This window comes from Ctenopharyngodon idella, chromosome 7 (assembly GCF_019924925.1).
Source record: "Ctenopharyngodon idella isolate HZGC_01 chromosome 7, HZGC01, whole genome shotgun sequence".
Classification (NCBI taxonomy): Eukaryota; Metazoa; Chordata; class Actinopteri; order Cypriniformes; family Xenocyprididae; genus Ctenopharyngodon; species Ctenopharyngodon idella.
In genome coordinates, this window is record NC_067226.1 from 11,552,710 (window position 1) to 11,579,108 (window position 26,399).

The window sequence follows — 26,399 nt, forward strand, 5'->3', positions numbered from 1 at the left end:
ACATTTGAAGATAACACCCATAATATATACTACATTGAGTTTAATATTAAAGTCTATTTTGCAAATTGAACATATGAATCCATAATTACAGTAATATTAATTTCATTCTCTAATCTCAAACTAAACTAACGAAACTAACAGATTATATGGTATCATTCAGATGAAGAAAGCATTGTCTTCACTGTCTTGTAAGGACACTTTTGCTCTGTGTGTACAGTATGTGTGAATGTTGTCTTTAGGGTTCACCATTGTTTCTGAGCTTTACTATAATGAACATATATTGCCAGGGAGGTTAACAGCCTGCCATTAATTCTACCCTGCTTTTCAGTGTTCTCTTTATGTGATGTCACTTCCTTAACAACAGTCATAATAAACTGAGAAACAACAATTCCTTTGATTGTAAAAGGACACAAGAAGTTTAATTAGGAACAGGATAAACTTATTACATGATAAACTTATGCCTCCTTGATTAAATTTTCAATGTATAATAATAATCCTCAGCTGTCAAATGTGAAGATGAATGAAGAATTAAATAAATTGAAATAATTAAAAAGGTTTGCAAGAGAAAATTCCCAAAGCTTATATTCAAAGTTTTTTTAAAAAATACATAAATACAGTGAAGGTTATTTAAGCCTTATGTCGACTGAATACCTGGGCAGACTGAAGAGAAATTCGTTTGAAGGATCTCAGTCTTGCATAGTTAAAATACTTGGGCAGTTTGAAGAGAGATTTGTAGATTGAAAGTTGTGGTTGCTATAGTGTTGCTAAGCAGTGGCCAAGGTTCTGAGTGGTTGCTAGGACCGAAGATGGGTATTTGCTAGGGTGTTCTGGGGGGGTTTGTCACCTAAGGCCAAACTGTCAGTCCAATCCATTAGAAAATATATGACAACTCATGTCAGAACAGACTGAAGGACTGTGCTAAGTTAGATGGACTTTGGGTTAGTTCACCCAAAAATTAAATTTCTGCCATTAATTACTCACTCTCATGTCGTCCCACACCCGTAAGACCTTTGTTCATCTTCGGAAAACAAATTAAGATATTTTTGATGAAATCCGATGGATCAGTAAGGACTGCATTGACAGCGAGTTAATTTACATTTTCAATGCCCAGAAATCTACTAAAGACATATTTAAAACAGTTCATGTGACTACAGTGGTTCAACCTTAATATAAAGTGACAAGAATACGTTTTGTGCGCCAAAAAAACAAAATAACGACTTTATTCAACAATATCTAGTGATGGGTGATTTCAAAACACTGCTTCATGAAGCTTCAAAGCTTTACAAATCTTTTGTTTCAAATCAGTGGTTCGGAGCGTGTATCAAACAATCTCAAACAAGTGACTTTGGCAGTGCTCCGAACCACTGATTCGAAACAAAAGATTCGTAAAGCTTTTAAGCTTCATGAAGCAGTGTTTTGAGATCGTCCATCACTAGATATTGTTGAATAAAGTCGTTATTTTGGCGCACAAAAAATATTCTCGTCATTCCATAACATTAAGGTTGAACCACTGTACTCACATGAACTGTTTTAAATATGCCTTTAGTAGCTTTCTGGGCTTTCTCAAATATCTTCATTTGCGTTCCGAAGATGAACGAAGGTCTTACGCGTGTGGAACGACATGAGGGTGAGTAATTAATGACAGAATTTTCATATTTGGGTGAACTAACCCTTTAAGCCGAAAGGGCATTCGTACAGTGTGCAATGTAAATTTCATCATCAGCATAGTACATACATACATATGCAGCCAGAATTTTCTAATCAGCACACACAAGCACCTTGATTTTTTTTTTTTTTTTTTTTTTCACTTATTAGTTGGTCCGCAATGTGGCAACACTGGCTGGGCCGTTGTTTCACAGATAAACAGAAGAGATGGAACAACAAACAAACAACTACTGGACAAGGCAATAACAACAGACGCCCACTTTGATGAGCGCTTGTCTGAGGGGGTTAATAAGAGATACCTGCAACCCTATTTTAAAGAAGTACAAAGACATTTTTATCGCTCAAAACTTCTGGAGAGAAATAGTGTAATACTGGACAAAGATGAAACTTTCAAGCAAGCATGTGCTGACCGCCTGTGTTCATGCACACTATCAAATGGAGTATACTTTATATAGTTTCTCTAAAACAGATTTACATACCAGACAATAGAAAATGACACATAAATTGTAAGATATCATGGGTGATGTGTATTTGAACATGTATATTTACACACAACATAATTTGTATTTGTTTATATATATGTTTGCTTTGGCTGTGTCTGTGATGTGTTGAAGTGAAGTCATAAGCACCTGCTGTCTCTTCTCAATCTCCAGTTTCATGCGAATGCCGAGGCAGCGAAGAGTATCCTGAAATGTCTGCCTGAGAGCTTTCTCCATCTGAACCTTATGAAAAGCCCCAACTATAGTTCCACAAAGAAACACCACAGCATTTGACAGCAACTAGAGAGAGAGAGAGAGAGAGAGAGAGAGAGAGAGAGAGAGAAAGAGAGAGAGAGACTGAACATTATAACATTGAGGTGTTACATCCTTTTCAGCTTCTTTACATACAGACTTGCTGAAGCTGAAAACCTGCTTTCCTGTCTACCAACCCTAATGTGGATTTCATTTTACCTGATTGGTGATGTGGTGGGGTGAAATTTGGACACTGGATTGGTATTTGGACACTGTGAGGTGCACCGAAAGAACAATGATGTGAGACAGAGAGGAGATGATACTCAGGGTTACAGCATAGCTCATCTGGAATGGCAGCATGGTGTAGACTGTAATGATGATGAAGAGGAAGAAGGGCACCTGGAGAGAACAAGATGAAGAGTGCAACATCAACATTTATTTAAAACTGACCAGTATTAAATTACAGATTACTGGCCATATGATTTAATGCATGACAGTGAAAACATAAGAAAATTCCTGCTGAGAAAAGTAGCAAGTCTCTGTAAAATATTAAAGCTAGTGTGTTACCTGGTCCCATGGTTGTATTTGTCTAATGCCGAAAATAAAGGCGAAGCCCATTGTGAGGTGTGTGGCCCACACGGAGAGGCCAAGCAAAGTTCTCCATCTCTGAGAGAGGGTCTCTGTACACACTAATATAAACACAACCAGGAACAAACACAATGCTCCTCCCACAACTCCCACAAATACACCATGGTTCTGTGCATCCTGAAACACATACACACATGGAGAGCAAGGTGTTAAAGGCAAACACACATATCACACAAGACAGCTTATTCAAAGGTTTAGGAAAAAGCAGTGTGTGTGTGGGGGAGTGGGTGTATGTGCTGGAGTGCATAAGTTTCCAAAGAAATAAAGAAATCTGTTTAAAAGAAATTTGGCAGAAAAATGCAAACATAAATATGCAGGAGCCAAAAATCCTTAAAAAGCTCCAGAGATCACTTGATTCCATCTGTCACAGAGCTAACTCTAGTTTAAAACCAGACACCATCTGAGTGAGCATTAATAGCTGCAACACAATTATGACAAAGGGAAAAAAAAGTTAGCTCCAGTCCTCTAATTTGATGTTTGCACATTCCAGAAGGCTGTGGATGTTTTAGTGACTCTTTCGGCAGGTTACATCATTATAACAGTAGTGAGCAGCAAGTGAGTCATTTAAATCCTGCAATCAACCAATTCATTCAAACACATCGATTTATTCAGGAATAAAACAAATGACTTATGACCGTCATTTAATCATTCACTAAGCAGATTCATTCTAAAACACTGATTCATTCAATTCATTCTGCTGTGGCTCAGTCTGGAACTATTTTTTGTTCAGCAGAAAATTAGAAGTTAAAGAAAAGACTTTTTAATAGTTACAAATAAATCTATTTTATATAAATGATGTTCTTCTGAACTCTCTACTCTAATATATATATATATATATATATATATATATATATGGGTCATTGACGGATAAGGTTTTTAAAAGTGTAAAAAAACATTGGAGATTTTAATTTTAAAGTTTTATTAAGTGTTAATAATGAGATTATGTGATTTTTATAATCAATTAACACTGCTTTTGTCATTTTTTACAATATGGACAAAATTTGTCAACAAAAAAGTCATTCGGTTTAACCTAAATTTCGGTTTTACCGAATGTCACTTTTGGTTATACCGAATGACGATATTTTCAAACAATACTAACAGACTGATATCTAGCTAGCTAGCAAAAGGACAATCAAACATTTTATATTTAATTCAAGTTTTTAAAATATTATATAATATTATATTATACCTTATGTTTCAGGACATGCGTATGAGCAAGTGAAAACATGAATTTTTTTTAAATAGTTAAAAGAGAGTTAATTACTTTGCTTCATGACCATGTGGTCCTTTGCAGGTGTCTGAATGATGTCACATCCTGTCACATGATATTGGCCGCATGACTTGATCCAAAATGGTCCCTTTATATTGGTTATTCCGAATGACATCAATGAAATTGATTTTTTCAGGACATTTTTTCTCATAACAAAGCAACGACTTCTACACATAATTTTAATACCATTTTGCACTATGTTAATATATGATGTCATGCCACAATAAATATAAAAAATATATACATTTATTACATTTTAAGATATTTTAATCACAAATGAAATGGCTGTATTGGCCTTTGGACGGTTAAACCAAATGACCTTTTGACACTTCAAAAACTTCAAGGTACCTTAACATGTAGCAAAATATAATTAAAAGCTTTTGGATTCAATAAAAGGTGATCTAGTTGTACTACCTTACATACTTTGGATGTCATATCTTTGTTTTTTATTATTATTAAGGCCTTTGGACAAAAAAATGACCTGTCACGTCAGTGACCCATATACAAACTGGAGTGCCATTTGATGACAGTATTTTTTTTTTTTTTTTTACTGTTTTTCTATAATTTTTTACTAAAGTTTTTACTGTATTTTTGATTAAATGAGTGCAGCCTTTGTGAGCAATTTTTTTCATTTTTAAATCTTAACAACTCCAAACTTTGAACAGTAGTATAATCTCCAAATCTCTAAACACATAGATTACATATATAGAGTTGGATTATTAAAATGATTAAATGACACTATCAGACTAAAAGTCATTACCTGTGTGGGCAAATCACAGTGGTAGGTTGACCCAGCCACTCACCCACCCACCAATATACACACTCACCGCAGTGAGTCCTCCACTCATGTTCACCCATTTAAATCAACCACTCTGAATTACCAATGAGATACTTAACTTTCAAACAGAGCACAAAATACATACCTCAGTCCACAAGCATACAGAAACTTACACCTACACATACCCCCATCATCCTATGGGCTTTGTGAAGGTTCAAATAAATAGTAAAACAAAATACACACACACACGCCCACACACAGAGAGCAACACTGGTTGTAATTCTGTTCCTCCCACGGCCGGTTGGTGTAGAGAGAGGAGGTTACAGTAGTTTGCACAGATGGTATAGTGCTTATCTGCTAAAGAGATGAACAACAGAGGTGCGGAAGGAGCGTTCACGGCCCCTCTTCACATCCAGCTTACCCCAGAGAAGGTTTATGTGCAAGTTTATGTGATAATGTGCCAAAAGAAGCAGAGAGAGAGAGACTATCATACAATGTGCCACATATTCCCCAAGAAAAAGCAATTCCGATGGACTTGGCATAAACTACCAATTATTACAATTAAAACACTCAATTTCCTGTCACGGATAATGCCAGTTTGCCAGCATTGTGATCATCAGGCCTCAGATTACGCAACTACAGAGGATCAGCACCTCAGTCGCTGCAGGATTATGTAAGAGAGGCTGCTTCAATCATCAGACATCATCTGAACAACAAGGACAAACCTGATCCAGAAAGAAGAGCAATGCTGACTTTGCTGTGTCTTTCCTAATTTTAAGCGAATGGGCATTTGACTTTTAGAGCAGGGGTCTCCAACCCTGCTCCTCGAGGGCTACCATCCTGCAGAGTTTAGCTCTAACCCTAATCAAACACACCTGAAGCAGGGTGTTCATGGTATAACAGGTAAGTGTGTTGGAACTGAAGTCTGCAGGAAGGTAGCCCTCCAGGAGCAGGGCTGGCTTCCCCTGCTTTAGAGTATGTAAGCGTGTATATTGTGTGAGTGCATTTGCATGAATGTGACATCTCACCAGTTTCAGGCTGAAGAAGAGCACTAGCAGTGTGGCACAGGTGAGCATGCTCAGTCCCAGCAGCAGAACGAACAGCTGGTATTGGCTAATGCCAGAAAATTTCCTGTACAGTGCTTCCTGTTTTAACTTCTGCTCGTTCAGCAAGTACTTCCCTTTTGCTGGCATTCTGACCAAAGGCAGTGAGGCGGCTAAATAATACTGGCCTACCAAAGCAGAGTGATCAGATGCCACATAAATACACCTCCTTCCATCCAGCAGAGTGCGGCTATGTTGAAATTCCCATAGAAACCATGTGAGAGTGTGTGGGAGGTCATTCCAGTGCAGAACACTTCAGCTCTACCCTCCACAGCACCATTCTGTACATGTCCTTTATGATCCTTCTTATTTTTGTACTTTTCCCGTCACTCTGGTTCCTCCTCCTAGTCCTGTTGGAGAGAGCTTCAGGGTTCCACTGTGTGTGCAAGTTGAATGAAAGGTGATGAAATGCAATGACGGATTCTTCAACAGTCCAAAAATTCCTGTCACACAGAAAATAGAGAGAGAGTTATTTATTAGATGTGCTACAATGATTATAATCACTACACTACACTAATACGACACCTACTAGTGTAGGTGTAGTCATTCTGACCCACATTGAGAAACATTGAAAATAAAGGGTTAGTTCACCCAAAAATGATATTTCTGTCATTAATTACTTACCTTCATGTCATTCCAAACCCTCAAGACCTTCATCTTCTAAACACAAATGAAGATCTTGATGAAATCTGAGTGATTTCTTTACTCTCCATTGACAGCTACGCAACTGACACTTTGACGCTTCAAAAAGTTCATAAAGAGATTGTAAAACTAATCCAGATGAATTGAGTGGTTTATTCCAAATTTTCTGAAGAGACACGATCGCTTTATATGATGAACAGATTTAATTTAGGTTTTTATTCACATATAAACATTGATCAACTCACACATCAGTTGTGGTAAACAGAAGCTCAAGCATTCTTGAGGTTAATTCTCGAGTGTTACGCAGCAGGTTTCAGCTTCCCAAGTTCTTGTGCGTTCTCACTCGTCAAGTAGGTTCAGCTGAGCTTCTGTTTATGTTCATTGACCAATGTTTATATGTGAATATAAGCCTAAATTCAGTCTGTTCATCATATAAAGAGATCGTGTCTCTTCAGAAAATTTGGACTAAACCACTCAATTCATATGGATTAGTTTTATGATTTCTTTATGAACTTTTTGAAGCATCAAAGTGGTAGTTGCGTAGCTGTCTATGGAGTACTGAAATAGCTCAGATTTCAATAAAATGATCTTCATTTGTGTTCCAGAGATGAACAAAAGTCTTGGTTTGGAACGACATGAGGGTGAGTAATTAATGACTAAAGATTTTTTGGGTGAACTAACCCTTTGAAGGGATATGAAAACAGAAATGAAACTTACCCTCAAATTGTTCCTAACCTGTATGAGTTTCTTTCTTCTGTTGAAAATAAAAGAAGATATTTTGAAGAATGTTGGTAACCAGACAGTTGACGGTAGTCATTGACTTCCAAAGTATTTTTTTCCCCCACTATTTCCCACTATGGTTATAATCAACTGTTTGATTACCAAACATTCTTCAAAATATCTTCTTTTGTGTTCAACAGAAGAAAGAAACTCATACAGGTTTGGAACAACTTGAAGGCAAGTAAGTGATGACAAAAATTTAATTCCTGGGTGAACTATCCCTTTAAGGAGCTTTTCATTTAGAAACTAACTTGGGTTTGTTTCAAAAGCTGTGGAATCATGCATCAAGTTTAGAGAGCACATTTTCAGGTCAACTCTCCTTAGATCTCTATAAACACTGCTCTGTTCAGTCATTCCCACACTGGCGGCTCTCTGTGCCTGTAAAAAGGCTTTTGGGTAGAGTTCAACATTTGTATGGATTCAGTGCTCTCTTCATTACTGAGCCTAATGCTGATGGCTGCTGTCCATGGCATCCTTTGGCAAAACCTGCAGACTGAGAGGAGCGGAGCTTTACAGACAAAAACCTGAGTGAACACTGAACACAGATTATGTCCATGGTGCAGGCAGTTGTTGATGGTCTTACTATGAAGCCCATTTGATTAGAAATGTTTCTTGAGCAGAAAATCAACATATTATAATAATTTCTGAATGATCATGTGACACTAAAGACTGGAGTAATGATGCTGAAAATTCAGCTTTGCCTTCACATAAATAATTACATTTTTAAATATATATATAAAACATTTCTTTTCATTTGCATTAATGTTTCACAATATATTATACTGCAATTTAGATTAGCATAGCCTTGGTTAGCATAAGAGACTAGTGTAGTGTAAAAATCTACAGTACATACACTAGAGGGCTTTTCACACTGCGCTTAACCCCGGGTTATCGTCGTTCTAAACTCCAATTTTAAACCTGGGTAAAGGAGCATTTCACACTTGTAACTGTAGGTGTAGATGTGGGGTTAGCACCGCTTTTTACCTGGGGTTATAAAACCCTGCTCTGCAGCAGGGTTAGCACCGCTTTTGTGGTGTTATCTCCGCATCGCGGTGCCAAACTTGCAGTGTGAAACGATGCGGTGTTAGAATGTTACAACTAGATGCTTAGCAACCGACAACCAATCGCGTGCCTTATATTCACGAGCTTTGGGCAGTCAAGGAAACACTGCGTGATGTATAAACAGTCATTTCTGCGTATGATAGGAAAAATGTCAAAAGGCGATGGAAAACGTGACAATTGGAGTGAAGAAGAGACTGTCATTCTTATCTTTATAGTTCAAAAAGTTCACTCAGAAAAAAACTTTAGCAAGTCAGCAATGTGCAATATGAGGACACAATGCTAGAGTTTTAAACTGGTCACGTGCTGCGTTTGTCCAGGCAGTGACACTGACAACGCAAATATGCAGATAAGGACTTTATCCCGGGGTTTAGGAATGTGCAGTGTGAAATGGTAGCTTATGAATACCCAGGATTAACTGTTAACCCCGGGTATAGTATAAGCAGTGTGAAACGTGAATAAAAATAACATAACCCAGGATTTCATTTACCAAGGGTTTAGAATGACCCAGGATTAACAATTTCAAGTGTGAAAAGCCCTTAGTTGACCTCCCTTATCGACTAGTTAGTTGTTGAACGTCTAGTTGATTAGTTTATCGTCGTCATCATCATGACCCATCCCTGATCTGAATGTGCTGGAAAACAATCTGCATCAATACATGCTCGTTCAGGTGGAGGAAACAGTCCACAGAGGAAGAAGTGCAGAAAAGTCTCTGTAAATAAGCTGCATCCAAAGGTCATGATTTCTCATTGCAGGTTATTATTGTTTGAGGGCAACCAAACAATCATGGAAGCATAAGCAACAGCTTCACATCTGAATGCACACACACCATGAACACACTAAACCATCAAGAGTGTTTCAAATGACGCTAAACCCGGCTGTGCTGACGCATTGCTGACAAAACTGATCACTGATAACAGCACTGAAAACTAAGAAATATTTTTGTCTGTTCTCATTTCCTGTAAATTCATTGGATTACCAAAGAAGTATTAGAAATATCCTCTAACACTATTAAAAAAGCTGAAAGTCAAAGGACAAGCTCCATTGAAGTGCCCCTGAAAAGAAGCACAGAAAAAAAGCAGAGAGAGAGAGAGAGAGAGAGAGAGAGAGAGAGAGAGAGAGAGAGAGAGAGAGAGATGAAGAGCGATAGAGAACTGGGATGCTCCACGATTTTCTCTTTGTTAAGGGTCATTAAAGATCTGAATGACAGTACCGTGTCACTCTCTCACTCTCCCAGACAAATGCACCCAAGCCAACAAGCGGCCTTTATATTCCCAAACTAAAGTTACCATGGCAAAGGAACAATCCAACAGGGCAATAACTGAAAGAAAGACATAGGGTGAGATAGGGTGGGAGAGACAGAAAGAATAAGAGTGAATAGTCTCTCCATGCGGAAACAGGGAGGGTCAAATCCTCCTGGCTGCTGCTGTAGTTCCTGGAAGCGCACAGCAAAGAGCGGTGAAGCTCTGAACCTGCACAATGATCTGACGCTTAATATTACACAAGCATAGGCAGGTCCACATTAACACATAGGGCCCTGGGACTATAGCAAACTCTTCGTATTAGCCTGTCTTGGTGCCACATAATTTTCTACCACAGGAATAATTTGTTTTGTTTTTTTGTTCTTTGTTTTTTAAATCATATCTTTAACACAGATACAATGTGGGACTGGGTAAAAATATTGATTTCTTGATTTTAATCGATTCTCATTTTTACGAACCGATATCGATTCTTAAATCCCAAGAATCGATTAGTCTAGTCTGTTTTCAGTTGATGAATGAACAGAACATGTAGCGCGCCTCCCATCCAATAAATCGCAATAATCTTTGTGCTTTGTTACTTTTGATATGAAGCAAAGTCTCAGATTTCAAATGATGCCCATTTTATTATGAGATTCAAAAAATAAATACCGTTTTGACGCTCTTTAATATGGCGTGACATACAGCTGTAACGCCTCAGTTAAAGAGAAGCGGCAGCACGGAGCGCATGTGAACATCCTCTCCTCCGCTTTAATACCAGTTATAGCGCGAAATAAACATGACTAAACATCTGAAGGTATGTTAAAGGATACAGTACAACTTACCAAAATCCGTATCATGTCTCGTGTAATCGCTCAATTAGTGTTTCAACCGCGGAAAGACATCAATAAAACAGCTTGTAAACAATGTCACGTAACGTTACATTTACCTCAGAAAAACATATTCAGTGATCACTATGTTGATATATCATGTTATTAAAATCATGCCAGAATAAAAATATATACATTTATTACATTTTAAGATATTTTAAACCGAATGACCTTTTGTCACTTTAAAATACCTTTATATGTAGCAAAATATAATTAAAACCTTTTGGATTCAATAAAACAGATCTAGTTGTACTATACATACTTTGGATGTCATATCTTTGTTTTTTATTACTGAAGACCTTTGGACAAAATAAAAGACCCGTCATGTCATTGCCCCTTATGCAAAATGATATTACGTTAATTTTTGCGATGGTTTCAAAGTGAAATTTCCAGTGAAATTTCACACTAAAAGCATGTTCAGTTTTATCCGAAACAGATGAACATGAATCTGGCAATGTTTTATTACGTTGGTTTTTGTAAGTTTCACCGCAGTTCTGAATTGAAAATACCAGTGAGTGGCGCTAAAAGGTCAATGCTCCATCGCATTTTAGGGTGCTTTCAAATTCACACTAGCACTTTTGGTGTGCACCCAGGTTCAACTGACGTCAGAGTTCGGTTCGTCTGGATGATGTGAACGCTGTCTTACTAACCTTGACTTATTGACGAATGTGGAAGCGCAGAGGATAGAGCAAAACAAAACACTGGTCATGAAGTAGAAGTCTAAAAGGATCATTTTTAAAGAGGAATGTCGGAGGATTTCGATATAAGAGAAGAGGGGCTTGAGTTTGTTGCACAGCCCTATTTGCTTGAACTGTGAGAGGCTTATGCTTATGCTACTTATGCTCAGAGGTTACTCCTTCACTGTAAATTGATGCGTACAGCTGTCTGCCGGAAGCTAGTTATTATAGTTAATAAAGTTTTAAATATGGATATTTTTCTTACAAAAACCCATCGCTTCACTTCAGAAGGCCTTTATTAACCCCCTGGAGCCGTATGGATTACTTTTATGATTTCAAAATATTACGCCCCCTCCACTACCATAATAAAGCTTTGAAGAGCCAGGATATATTTTAATATAACTCCGATTGTGTTCTTTTGAAAGAAGATAGAAATATATACCTAGGATGGCTTGAGGGTGAGTAAATCATCAGTTTTCATTTATGGGTGAACTATCCCTTTAAAAATGGTGGTCTAGGGTATCAGTTCGCTACTGATATGAACACAATCGCACTAAATTGCGGAAGTAAACCGCTATTAATGACGTATGATTTGATAAAAATGTGTGTTTGTGTGTTTCACTCACTTTCCTGGCGAGCGTGACTGTTGTACTGCAAGCAGAGAGCTGTATATCTCATTTCTGCTCGCCTTCAGCGTTCTTTAGAGCATTTGCAGTACATTCACGGTAGATAGATGCAAGTGTTGTTATGTACTGAAGCTTTAGAAACAAAACCAATGGTTCAAAAACAAAAATATAAAAGTCGTGGTCGTTCCCAAGCAATGAGGTAAACAGCTGCTGCTTTGGTGATGCAAACGCACCGCGGTTCGGACCCAAATAATATAATCTGACCACAGTCCAGCAGGGGGCAGGGAGAGAGGGGAACAATCAAACTCGGGTTCGGACAAGGCAAGCAAACCAAGTGTGAAAGCACCCTTAAAATAACGTACACCTACACTAAAAACCCTAAACCTACCCGATAGTGTTAACAAAAGCAAATGTGACATAAAAATGCAATTGCTGAAGCAACCATGCCATTTTAGCTTGTTTCTAGAAGTCTTTGAGTTCTTTGAGTTGTAACATGGGATCGCAAGCACAATTCTGTACCACATGAGTTACCGAGCAAGCTTAGTACGTCAGAAAAGCCAAACACATGGAGCTGGTTATGTGATGCAAACTTCAAAATGTATTTGTTTACAAACCATGCACTATTGTAAAAAAGTGTTTTGCAAGGAACCGTTGTATTGAGAAAAGCAAGTCCACATACACAAACAATTGTGTCTTTGTGCCACAGGTACTACTCGTCCTCAAAGTGAATAAATGCTCACATATGAGGCATATTGAATTTTCAGTGATAAGGAAGACTAAGATGACACTGGGTTGGGGGGGGGGGGGTGATTTGATTAGTCAGATGCTATCCGAGGCTGGTTTGGCTAATCACTGCTGCAGTGTACACAGGAAGTGGAGACTGTCAAAGGCACATCCTTGACATCCTTGAATGAATTCTGTCTCTTGAAATTCCTCTCTCTGTTCTTCTCTCATCAGACCCATGATCTTACAGTATGAAAATCCAGTGTTCCGCTACAAAGTGGAGCTGGGCAGTATATCGACTTTGTAAGGTATAATATTTTCAAAATGAGATATGATGAGCCAAACGCATCAGAAAAAATAACGGAAAACCTGTTTTCCCTCAAACCACAGTGTTATATCCTTATATGTAAATGTTAGAAATTCACACATTTCTATTTTGCATAAAGCTTGTCTTGACAGCCTTTAGCCTATGCAAAATGTCCATTAAACTTCACAGGCTTCACCGAAAAAGCAGCACTGCGCACATCCATGGCAGACAAATCGGAGCACAACAGAATGGGAGTGCAATAACCCAGACTAAAAAAAAAATAAATTATAAAATATTTGCCTTATAAAAAGGAAATCTAAACATTTAGCCCACTTTGTAGAAAATACAGAGATAAATGGTCAACAAATCTGTCGTGCACCTGACAGTAAGTACACATGCATAATTAAAGTTAATTTTCAGCTGTACTAAAGCAATAATTTGACTCATTAAAAATGTCATGTAAACATTAGTCTGACTGAAATCATAAATCATATGATCGTATACTGCGCAATAATACAAAAACATCAACCAGATTTTTAGAGATTTCTGTTTATCAATCTTATTTTGAACCTAAGAGCAGGCACAGCCTTTTGAAACTTGAATGTGCAAAACTTCCAGTGTCATCTGCTTCCAGCTACTTTAGCTGTGCAAAATAGTCCATTATGCTGCTTGATATCGCAGACTTCCTATCATGTTGTTTTAATCATAATCATTAACACATTGGTTTGTAGCACAAATAATTTTAACGTTTACAGCACTGTTATTCTTAGTTACTTAGTGGCTATTGAATCGGAAGTCTCACACAGTCAGAGAAAATAGCTTAGTTTCACATTGCTAAATAAGGTGGACACCGCAACTTGTAAAACTACAGGCAAAATTCCAAACTCAGGTCATTGTTCTTAAGACAGTGATCTGAAGACTTTGTGATTGTCCTGAACAGGTTGTAAATTTTCCTTAATTTCATGCAAATTACGAAGCACTTGCATAATTTCTCAAAACACTGTGCATAAAATTCTCATATGTTTTCACAGTAGTTCATACAGCCAACCAAAACTTTAATATATCAGACAAAAACAATTGAAGCTCTTTTTATTGGTTTTACAAAAATCACAACCATTTGTGCACCAGTTTTCCAAACAAAACAAACAAAACTCTTTCTTGCACTTGTAATGTTCTCAGTTTGCTCCAAATAAATATCTGCTGAGTTAGTAATACACACAACACAGGTATTGCAAATTTCCTAATTGTTTACACAGCTATCTTAATTACAAAAACTATAAAAGAGGAAAGAAAAATGACCCCCAAAAAAAAAAAAAGGGAAAGGAAGAGGTGTAAGAGTGAGAGGTTTCTGGAGAGGATAGAGGAACAGTGGAAGATGTAGAAAGAGATGAGGGGAAAGGAATACATGGTATAGGAAGAGGAGATGGAGCAAGAAGAGCTGAGGATGTAGGAAAAGGTGAAGATGGAGGAGTAGAGGGAGAAGATATGGTAGAGTGGAGGGCAATGGTATTAAAGAGCAAGAGAAGAAAATATAAGACATGGACAGAGAGAAAGGGGAGAGCAAGGTGTAAGAGGAGGGAGGAGAGGTAGAAGGATATGGTACAGACAGGTTTCAAATGAAATCAGAGCCAACCTAATTGACCATGTCATAAATTACGGTCTCTCCTTGAGAGAAGCTGGAGAGAGAGTTCAGCGCAATATAAACATTGTGCCACAGTCAATGTTCCTGGACAATCCACTGCTGTTGTGGCACACAACGCTGTCTTGGGGCCGCACAACACAGAAAGGCTCCTAAATTTTTAAAACTCCCTCAATGAAATTCACTTTCCACAGGGTGATCAGGAGCAAATTGAGCGAAATTGTGTAGTTGTGTGGGACAATGTTCAATCTCACCATTCAGCGCAGGCGCAAGAGTAGTTTGAGCATCACCCACTTTTCATGATGGTGTTCCTTAAAGCATATTCTCCTCTTGGAGATGGAAAGTATATGATCGCAACCCCTACAACCAAGTAAGTCTTCTTCAAGCGATGGAAGAGGCCTGTGGAAAAGTTGAGGCACAAGGATGGATCCAGTATTCATTGTTTTTTTTCCCACGATGCATGACTCGTGAAAATATATGCTGTGGTGTTGATGAAATTCTTTGACCAGATGTAAATGAGAAGCAAGATCTATAAAGTTCATTGATTCAATGATTGCAGTACATTTATTTATTTACTATTTATTTTATTGTATTTATTTCATCGTTGTACAACTAAACTCATCATTAAAGAACACGATAAACATCTACTTTCATTCATGTATTTGCGTATCTACAGTAGGGCTGCACAATGAATCAAATTTCTAATCGCGATTACATTTACGATGCCACGATTTCGTAAACGTTCAAAGGCGCAATTACAAAAAAATTTTTATCCACTTACATTATTCTGCATGCTCATGAGGTTTGTTTAGAGCATGTTACGTTATGATAGGTGAATCATGACTACTTCAGAGTGTAAAAGGTCTAACCCACCACAAAAGTAACTACCAATGATGTAGGTGTATGCTGATTGGTCAAACTCACACGAAACACCAGCACCCGCCATTTTTAAAAAGCCATGTACACAGCCTATATATTTACTCCACAAGCTAACTCTACAAACATGGAAAACATTGATAGATGGACCTCTCAACCTCACGCTAAGAAGAAAACCCAGTGCGACTTTGAGCGGGCCAAGCAAAACATGATTATGTATTTCTGCTCAGCTAGCGACATTGGGCAATACTTTTTCGTATACTGTCTACTTTCTTTGAATAACAGTTCTATCTAATAACATATTAGACAGGACTGTTTAACAGATTGTAAACTAGAATAAAATGCAGTGCTTCATTATGCAGTGAATACTGAACTATTTTGCCAACATAACAGTGTGTTTAGTTTGCTGTGTTAATTGTTTTGAGAGCAACTACATTCATTTGGAGAAATGTGTCAAATCGATTGAGAAAAACTGTAAAGTGAAAGTCTGAAGCGGGTTATATAACTGGAGGGTCAGCTAGTTAATAAATGTAAGGATTCACACACTTTTTCCACCCTGCACTGTGAATGTTTACACAATGTGTTCAATAAAGTCATGAAAATGTATCATTGTTTGTGTTATTTGTTACAACAGACTGTGTCAATAAGATCACAAATGCCAAGCAATATTGAGCTTATGACACTCCAAACTCACATAAATGTACTGGCCTGACACAACTGACTCTGTGAAATATGTAGAGCATGTTCTGGAAACTAACAATATACTGCAGGTTCCTTTATTACTGTTTACACAATAACAAAGTGCGTCACACAAACCACACGAGGAGCAGTGGGGCCTACATAATTTTATGGTGACTTTACAGAACGTAGACTCATTTTTATCAAGAGATCAACTCTGCCTCATCTCTCTTTGTGTTTTCTCTCTCTCTCTCTGGACTCACAGATGAGATGTGGTTAATGGCTCCCTGCAGAGAGAAATGGTCTCTTTGAAGAAAAGATATTCCATCATCACTTTCATAAAGAGACATCACTGTTATCCTTCGGAAACACAGACAATAGCAACCCTGTCATGGGATGGCAAGGTCAAGCTACAAAGGAATCCTGGTGTTGCTGTGGGTGGAAATGTGGCATTTGTGAATTTTTATAATTACCACACATTTGTTTTTACCTACCGCAGTGATTCCCAAATCCTAAACTAGGGTACGCATACCCCTGGGGGTACGTATGTGAGGTGATAGAAGGGGTACACAAATAAAATGCTTAATTCCACCCCACCTTAAAATAGCATTAAAACAGAGCATGTATTTATAACAGGCAAAATGCTGTAAAAGGTCAAATACATGACATCCAATCAAATTACCTCATCTTTTGCGGTCAAAACTGACTGCATCCAAACAAGCAGCGTGCATATGATAGGTTGCATGCAGAGTATGCTGCATTAGCAAACTGTGTTACATTATTGCTGTTCTCGGCAATGGAACATTTGTTCAAGTGGGGATTTTTCACTTACTGGCATGAAGAACAAAAACAGACTGTACACAGAGATACAAAAGCATACCCTGTGTGAGTTCTTGTTTTTAATGTTGACATTATATTATACAAGCAATTTTTCCCAAATATCCACAAGATTGCAAATGAGACATTGATTTTATACAAGAGTTCAAAAAACAAAGGGTAATATTAAGTGGTGTAAATTTTAAACACAGCATTGTCAGTATTGTTTGCTCTATTTTAGGGATGCACCGATCCGATACTCAGATCGGGTATCGGCTCCGATACTGCCATTTTTGCCGGATCGGGTATCGGTCGGATGGGACCGATCCAAATCCGATACTGTGCGTGTATTATTCTGTGTTATTGTTAAGCTCCACAAAAGTCACAAAAACATTAAAAAGCACCAGAAAGTTTCTGTGCAATATATTCCAAGTGTTCTGAAGCCATTCCATAGTTTAATTTGAGGTACAGATAAATATTTAAGTCGTTAATTTAAAGTTCACGTAAATGCCTCCCTCCGCTGCGGCTGTCAGTCATTCTCCATTCAGAATTCAGACTGTGCGTCGCGTTCGGTTACGACAGTCAACACAATGAAACTCTCTCCAAGATGAATCAATGTTTCTATTATTATACTTCATCTGTAGACAACGATACCGGTATTACAATACGCATCAATATATCTTCACTTTATGCTTTGAACTTTTCAATGCGGAGCGCTGCCGCTGCGCGCTGTGACTCCATGATGCTTCAAGCGCATCATTCTGCACACGGGATGCTCATAAGCGCTTTGTGCCGCTCTGTATGGGAGCCGTTCATATTATAATACTTTTGCGCAATGAAAGATTGTTAATATCATGTCCTATCTATCATATGTTGCTGCCTCATTTAAAAAAAAAAAAAAAAAAAAAAAAAACTGCTATAAATTTAAAAGAAATGTCTTTTAATTTTATAGTATAGCCTATATTTATATATAAATATATTTAGTTTATGTCATGTATGAATCAAACATTCATGAAAAACAAGTTATGAGTCATGGATGAAGGAGACAGCTTGACTCCTGTTTATTTTGAATGTCTACCAAGCTAGTGAAGCTACTGGTTTATTTACAGTTGTTGCACTGATGCACAATTATTTAATAAATAATTCACTACATTTGTGTCTGCTTGTTATTTTGTTTTACAAAGTTAGGAAAGTAATGTTTAAGTCAAGCCTGATGCCTAGCACAAAAGAACGATCCCAGTTGCTTCCACACAGTGAGGCATACAGTTTATTAGGTAATTTAGCACTTTTTTTATTATTACTTGAATATCGGTTCGGTATCGGCCGATACTGAATCCCAGAGATCGGAATCGGTATCGGAAGTGAAAAAGGCGGATCGGTGCATCCCTACTCTATTTTGCAACAAAATAATAGTTCCAACGAAAGCCACAGCAGTATTCAACACACAGTGGGGTTTCGTGAATGGATCTGTGGCTTTGAACGAATTGTAGAGTTAATGATTCAATGACCCATTCATAAATACAGCCATTTGCTTCTTTACTGAATGAATGACATTATGGCTCATTTATTATACAGTGACTTACCTACTGGCGTTTTTACTTTAATATTAAAAAAGTATCACTTGGTTTTTCCCATTATTGCATATTTCTCTATTGAACATTTTTTATTTAAAACATTATTTATTTTATAAAGGTGTTTAAAGCAAAATCCTGCACCCGAAAATCAATTTAAGGGGGCAAATATTGTCCTTTAATGGAAAAGGTGTGAATGCAGTCTAAGTAGAAGAGAGAGGGTACGCAAAAGGATGTTAAATGCCTCAGGGGTTACGCCACTCTAAAAGGTTTGGGAACCACTGACCTACAGTATGATGAAGTCGCCACAATATTAGCAAATGTTCAATAAAAGCAACATGACAAATGTCTCAATTATTTTTTTATGTTATTTTCTAATATTGATACTGTTGACATGGATAAGCATGTTTGTCTGTATAAACTCTGCATGGCATGAAATGTGCTGATGACATATGATGTCTGCGTGAACAGGGTGCGGGAGGGTACGTATTATTTCATTCGGACCAAATATAATGATTGGATTTACATTTTATGGTCCTATGCCTTCCACAGACAATATATATTTATAAAAATACATTTAGACAGTTTAACATAGTAATTGCTATCAGGATATGAGGAGACTTTCAACCAGTATAACAAAAAATGTTTCTGTAGAGAATCACCTATTGCACCTTAAAGACAAAAATAATTTTGTGTTTATTTGTTCCTTCAAGCACAAGATGACATGAAAGAGAACACAATTCAGTATTCACACACTATGGCGGCTCTCTGTGCTCACACACCCAAAGTGTGCACACAGAAAACAGCACGCGAGTACCGAATTGAGTTCTCTTTCGAGTCTTCTTGCACTTTAATGATTAAAAATCACATTAAAATGCGCACACAGGAATTGATCAGTGGAATCGAAATTTTAATTTTAAAGTGTCCGATTCCTGACCTAAAGTATCCAATTCTTGAATTGGAATCGATTTTTGATTCTCAACCTTACAATCAAGCCATATTTTTTTTTAAAATCAATGTCCCATAAACAGAAGCTGTCTTAGTGGATAGAAAAGCAAATTAGTCCCAGCTTGCTTTTAGACTTGAATTTGTACCCAATCCATGTCCTGTGGTGTAGCCTACAAAACAGATAGTCTCAATGAAACTATTATGTTCAATGACTACGCCTGATGTCAAAGAAAGATATGGATTGTATTTCCTGGTAGCACATGAGGATGAGTAAAATGTTTGATGTTGCAGTAGGAGGCACATAGTCGATTTCAGCATATTGCCTTATCAGGATGGAGTGTTATAACTCTCACATTAAGTGTTGCCAATCTGTTCACAGCATCACATTTCATCCCAAGTTAAATTAGTTTTGCAATACAGACACAGTAGAGCAGCCATAAACGCTATAAACATAAAAACATATGATACTGAACATAAAAGGGAAACAGACTATAACCATTAAAATAACTTTGTGTGGCTTTACCCTAAACAGCCTGCTCAAGCAAATATGTTCATTCTGCTGTAAGATTCACATTTTGGTTCACATATTGGTAAATATTGGATATTTAATTGTGCATGCTCATTTCCCCTATTTCTACATTTAGATTACAGTAGCAATCATCTAATGCTCACTTAAATTTAATCTTTACAAACACTAATAATTTAGCAACACTGTTAAATGTAATACTTAGCATACCTCAAAATGAATATCCAGTTTTCAATTTATTTATTATACAATGACCATAAATACAAGTTTCCTAGTTGGAAATACATGTATTCACAAAATGTGACATTGAAATGGGTGTGTCAATGTGGTTCAGCCATGTAATATCATACATCTATAATCTATGAATAGATTGCAGTTATTTGGGTTTATTGCTCAGATTCAGAACATTATTCTTTTGTTTTGTTCAGACTACCTCCATCATGTTATGTTTCTGACTTGAATGCGTGATGACAGCGTGCTGAAAGTATCTGCACACCCAACCAGGTCAGACTAGTGAATTACAAATAAACATTCACACTCCATTCTCTGCAGAATATCATTAGCTGGGGCGATGTGATGTTTAGCTCAGGTAAATGTTGCACAGGAGGGCATTATTATCCTCCATCTGAGGTTAGAGTCAGTGCACCCAACCATTCCACACCTCCAATATCTGATTACTGCGCATGTAATTACATGTGATGTAACTACCGGCGATCTGGTCTTTCTCTTTCATTAGGAGCCGCCATCAGGACTAAATGGCTGACTCATCTCACTGTCTGTCTTTCTACATGTGCATTGGTTCTCATTTCTGCTTCCTAAATATCCTCAGATAGTTTCTCAAGGTCTGAGCCTAATGTTTTTCTACATTTGATTAACAGGGCTCCTAATACTAGGGATGTGCAAAACTGTTTTTCTTTTTCATAATCGACTAGTCTGTGGGTTGCCTGAATAGTCAAATGCTAGTCGAATTCAGAGTCTCAAGACAAAACAAGAGTCTTATGCTCACCAAGGTTGCATTTATTTGATCAAAAATACAGTTAAAAACAGTAATATTGTGAAATATTATTACAATTTAAAATAACTTTTATTTATTTTAATATAAGTTCAGAAATCATTCTGATGCTCAAAAAACATTTATCATTATCAATGTTGAAAACACTTGTAGCTCAGTATTTTTGTGGAAACTGTAATACTTTCTTTCAGGATTGAGTAGAATACCATTTATTTTAAAATTTAAAATTTAATGCATCCTTGCTGAATAAAAGTATTAATTTCTTTAAAAAAAAAAAAAAAAAAAAAAACTCGAAACGCACTGACCCCAAACGGTACTCATATAGAAAAATCTAGCAAAATTAATAAACATCACTAATCTAGGTAGGTAGGTACTTTATTGATCCCACGTGGGAAATTGAGGTGCATTAGCAGCAATACAAGAAGACAGTAAAGTACTCATAGTTCGCACAATAACAATAAAAAAACAATATAAACCTTATATTAAAAAAACACATACTACACAATACACATGTAATAAACAAACATACTACACATGTAATAAAACATACTACACGTAATAAATAAACAAATTGTAGTTGGCTAGTCCATTAGTTTACTATTGTCACATATCCATACTGACTGTTTGGTAGAAATATTCAGTTTCAGCTAGTGATGCACTGAAATGAAAATTCTTGGCCGAGGCCAAAACCAAATATAATGAAAAACTTGACCGAATTTTTTCCATTTATTTGCCAATTTTTTCACCATTGCATAAATTAAATAGTCTAAATGTGCTTTTTACTATTTTGTCTTGCTTTTCAAAGAAAAAAAAAACAATTACAAATCTACAATTTTAAACATTATTTTTTATAATTCCAGCAGACATTACACCAAAGCAGCACAATATAACTTAAAATAAATAAATTAGTAATTTTTTTTTTTTTTGGCCATCTTTGAGCCCCCCTTCTTGAATAGCCTATATTAGACCTATGATTGCTGAAAGAATGTAACATACTATGCCTACAACAAAAAAGTGCATTAAAAAAGTGCATTGAAAATAGCGCAAAAAAAGTGGATGAACCCACAACAAATGAATAATCGTCTTAGAAATAAGCTTACATCTTCAAGAAAAGTGGCAGGTTCTTCTTTATGAAAAGTAGCTTCTCTGCTTTCTCACCTAAAAGTCGGCTCCTCTTCGATGACGAGGCCCTGTTTACACCTGGTATTAAAGGGTTAATTCACCCAAAAATAAAAATTCTGTCATTTATTACTTCATCTTCGGAACATAAGTTAAGATATTTTTGATGAAATCCGTGAGCTTTCTGGCCTCCGATAGACTGCAACATTAATACCACTTTCAAGGCCCAGAAAGGTATTAAAAACATTGTTAAAATTGTCCATGTGACAAAACGGTTCAACCTTAATGTTATGAAGCGACGAGAATACTTTTTGTGCTCAAAAAACAAACAAAAATAACGACTTTACTCAACAATTTCTTCTCTTCCATGTCAGTCTCTTATGCGGTTGATGCAGTTGATGCAGTGCAGCGCTTCCAGGTTCTACTTCAGAATGCTCAGTTTTGGCTGATGCTGTTCACGTGAGCGCCACAACGCATGCATGTGATGCTGATGAAGGAGCCGTCAATACTGAGCCGACGTTCTGACGTAGATCCGTTTTTGTGTCCGTTTGTTTTGAGCACAAAAAGTATTCTCATTGCTTCATAACATTAAGGTTGAACCACTGTAGTGGACTATTTTAACAATGTTTTTACTACCTTCTGGGCCTTGAGAGTGGTAATAACGTTGCAGTCTATCGAAGGCCAGAAAGCTCAAGGATTTCCTCAAAAATATCTTAATTTGTGTTCCGAAGATGAACGAAGGTCTTACGGGTTTGGAACGACATGAGGATGAGTAAATGATGACAGAATTTTCTGTCCCTTGGCCCTTTAAGATGCGTCACAAGTGGACAACACTAAATACAGGTGTAAAACATTTTGAGCTTGTCCACTTTCGACCACTTCCAGATGTAGTCGAAAACGCATTTGACCATGATTGCTTTAGTAGTGTAGACGCTCATGTGGTCAAATGTGTTCGAACAACCACAAAAGACTGCCTATTCTTCGCCTACTGACCTAATACATAAACATTATGGGAAGCACGCTAGCCAGACGGGATTTATACTTTGTTGGCTGAAGACCCAAGTTTGGTCTGAAGATGAAAACATACACACACTCACCGCATTCAGTGTGGTCTTGTGGCTATCAGAGCAGAAAGAAAAGCTGCTGCTCTCCGTGTGTTTTTCCGTCATCTCTGTGCGAGTTCATATGTAAATTGCGTGAGCTTATTTCATCCATTAGATCGAAAGATCTGAAAAAAACCCATATATTTACTCGCCCATAGACCCTCCCCTTGAAGAAATCAGGACAGAAGTGGTTGAAAGTGGACAAAAGAGACAGATTAAAACACCAGGTGTAAACAGGAATGTGTCTCCCTCGTCTACTTGTGATCCGATCGACCAAAACGCATCTTAATACCAGGTGTAAACAGGGCCTGAGGTGCATCGCTAAACAGTCTCTCGCTGTCGGTGCTTATGCATGGAACAGACAAGCACCTGGGATCAGAATCGTTAAATCGTTAAATATTTTTGCCGTTTCTAAGAAGTCATCCACAGATGGAGTGGGTGTGCTGGGACTGGAAGGAGGTACTTTCCTTTTTCGCTGCTGTGTCTTTCTCATACTCTTCATGCTGTTCGGGGTGTCTTAATTTTAAATGATAAATTAAACTAAGTGCTGTATTTTTTTCATATGCACCCCCTCTAGACCATTCAGCAGAACAGAGTCTGCAAACGCTGGTTGCTATTTGATTGCGTCATCAAACCATCATTGCTCAGTAAAATTTATTCAGTCTTTTCATTTATTCTAAGTAGTGCTTTTTTTGCTATTTTCGGCTAAATAATTTTGGTCGCCGAACATTCGGTGCAACCCTAGTTTCAGCATGAACTCTTACTCATTCTCTGTCTTACTACATGCATCACTCGTTTTCATTCTCTCCTTTTTCTCTTCCCGACAATGAAAGCCATTGTATCAGAAACTGGTGCCCCGGTGTTCCATTACACTACTTCAACTAAACATGTGCGTGTGTGTTTTTTCAGGTGTGCGCATCAGTACGGAGCTATGCAGGAACATTCAAGCAGAGTGTGTATGTCTTTGTAGCCCCCTGCACGATATCGTGATTCACTCCCTTTTTCCATGTTGGAAGGACACTAGAACACACACAAAAATGTGACTGTTACGAATGCGTGTGAGGGAAGTTGAAAGGTTGATTATTAGCCAAGTGAAAATAGCTATCTTGTACATTAATCACCGCCTTTAACACCCTTTTTCTGGTCACTCTCTCTCATTTCCACACACACAGATAAATACACTAATACATAACCTCTAGCAGTAAGATCACAATTTAAAACGTCAATTCCCTTAACGAGTCTGCTGTAAAACAACACTGACATCATCTCCAAACTCACGTTATGAAAAATATTCAGATTCCCAAGAAAACACACTTCAACATTTTAGCCGTAAGCTACACACGTGCACACTTAGACATGTTCGTTCATGATGTAAAAGATTAGCTGATTTTGTGCTGATGAAGGTGCTTTCAGTGAGTGGGCAGTAGAATAATAAGTCAAAGAAATACACTGCACACACACAAAAGCAGAAGACAGAATCCACCATTTTCTGAGCTGAGAAACTCTCATCAAGGACAACCTTAGATGTCTACTCAATCTAACCACACACCAACCCATTTCCTTAGCAACTGTGACTCATTTCCCTAACTACAGGGCTGAAGGCAGTGCAGTATAGGCAGCAGAGCAGTGAGGTACATCGCTTCAAACAACAATGAACCTTTTCTGAGAGATTTCAATGAAGAAGGACTGTCGTTTTCTCGAGCTCTGCAATTCACTTGTCACAGCACAAAGATAAGTGTGTCTCAGATGTGTCATGTGACAAAAGACCTGAGCACCTGGACTATTACAGAGCACAAACACACAGACTCTATCACTCTTTTTGGCCGTCACGTGCATTCAAACCTAAATAGGCTCCCAGGCATTCAAGGAACATTATTCTTCGTTTCTGTTCTCCGTCTATACTTAATGTCTCCAATCGCCTTCACCTGTATTGGTGGAAAACCATCAACGGAGTAAACAGACCAAATCTAACAAGGATGATTTAAAGGGATAGTTCACACAAAATTTTAATTGTCATTATTTACTCACCCTCATGTTTTTTTTTTTTCTTCTGTGGAAAAATGAGAAGAAATTCAAAATATGTTTCAACCATTTTTGTCCACACAATGGAAGTCAATTGGGTCCAAAACAAGTGAGTAAATGATGGCAGAATTTTCATTTTTGGCTGAACTGTCCCTTTAACAAAAACAGGATAAGTTCAACCCAAAAAAATGATGATTTAAAGGGATAGTTCACCCAACAATGAAAAACAGACCTTAGTCAAGGCAGACGCCATATTGAATTTTATGCGGATGAGAACAAGGCTGTGAGGGATAGACTAGAGTCTTTACTATATAAAGGAACTGATCACAATTTTCAACTTTCAAAAGAGTTTTATGGAGTTTTCTGAAGGGTTTTTTTTTTTTTTTTTTTTACGTTTCGTCATCTGAACAAATGAAATGCTGTTAAACTACAGTACAATCAATTGAACACACTGTACTTCTACCCCTCTCAGCATCAATTTCATTCTTGTCAAACATTAAATATGGCGCTACCCTGACTAAGGACTATTGTTATCACTTACTTACTCTCATGTCGTTTCCATATGTATATGTTTTTCTTTCTTCTGTGGAGCATGAGAAGATATTTAAAGGCTGTTTCAACCGTTTTTGTCTATACAATGGAAGTCAATGGGGTGCAAAACAGTGAATAAAAGATGACACATTTTTAATTTTTGAGTGAACCATCCCTTTAACAAAAAGAAAGGAAAAATATGCATTGTGGACAACAGGTTTAGTATGTCTCTTCATAACACCATTCAGGAAAGAGAATCCCATCTCAAAACCCATACACAAACAAATACACCCAAATCTGGCATGCCCAATCCCACTTATTCATAATAACAAATGCGAAATATCACAAAAGCATGCAATAAATGATGTTTGATAAGGGATTAAGATGAACGGAATCGATACAAAAAAACACCGCAGCGGCA

At 37.3% G+C, this 26,399-nt stretch overlaps 1 protein-coding gene across 7 annotated transcripts in view; it reads right to left on the minus strand.

Annotated features, from left to right (window-relative positions):
* Window positions 1-26,399, minus strand: part of adcy7 (adenylate cyclase 7) — a 51,862-nt gene that overhangs the window by 19,490 nt on the left and 5,973 nt on the right. For 6 of the 7 annotated variants that reach the window (XM_051898528.1, XM_051898527.1, XM_051898529.1 and 3 more), the window contains exons 2-5: window positions 6,121-6,638; window positions 2,964-3,161; window positions 2,616-2,795; window positions 2,295-2,444 (exon numbers count right to left, since the gene is read on the minus strand). In XM_051898528.1, the coding sequence (XP_051754488.1) occupies window positions 2,295-2,444; window positions 2,616-2,795; window positions 2,964-3,161; window positions 6,121-6,285 (693 nt within the window). In that variant the 5' untranslated portion in view covers window positions 6,286-6,638. The remainder of the gene's footprint in view (window positions 1-2,294; window positions 2,445-2,615; window positions 2,796-2,963; window positions 3,162-6,120; window positions 6,639-26,399) is intronic. The other variant, XM_051898532.1, reaches the window with a different exon arrangement.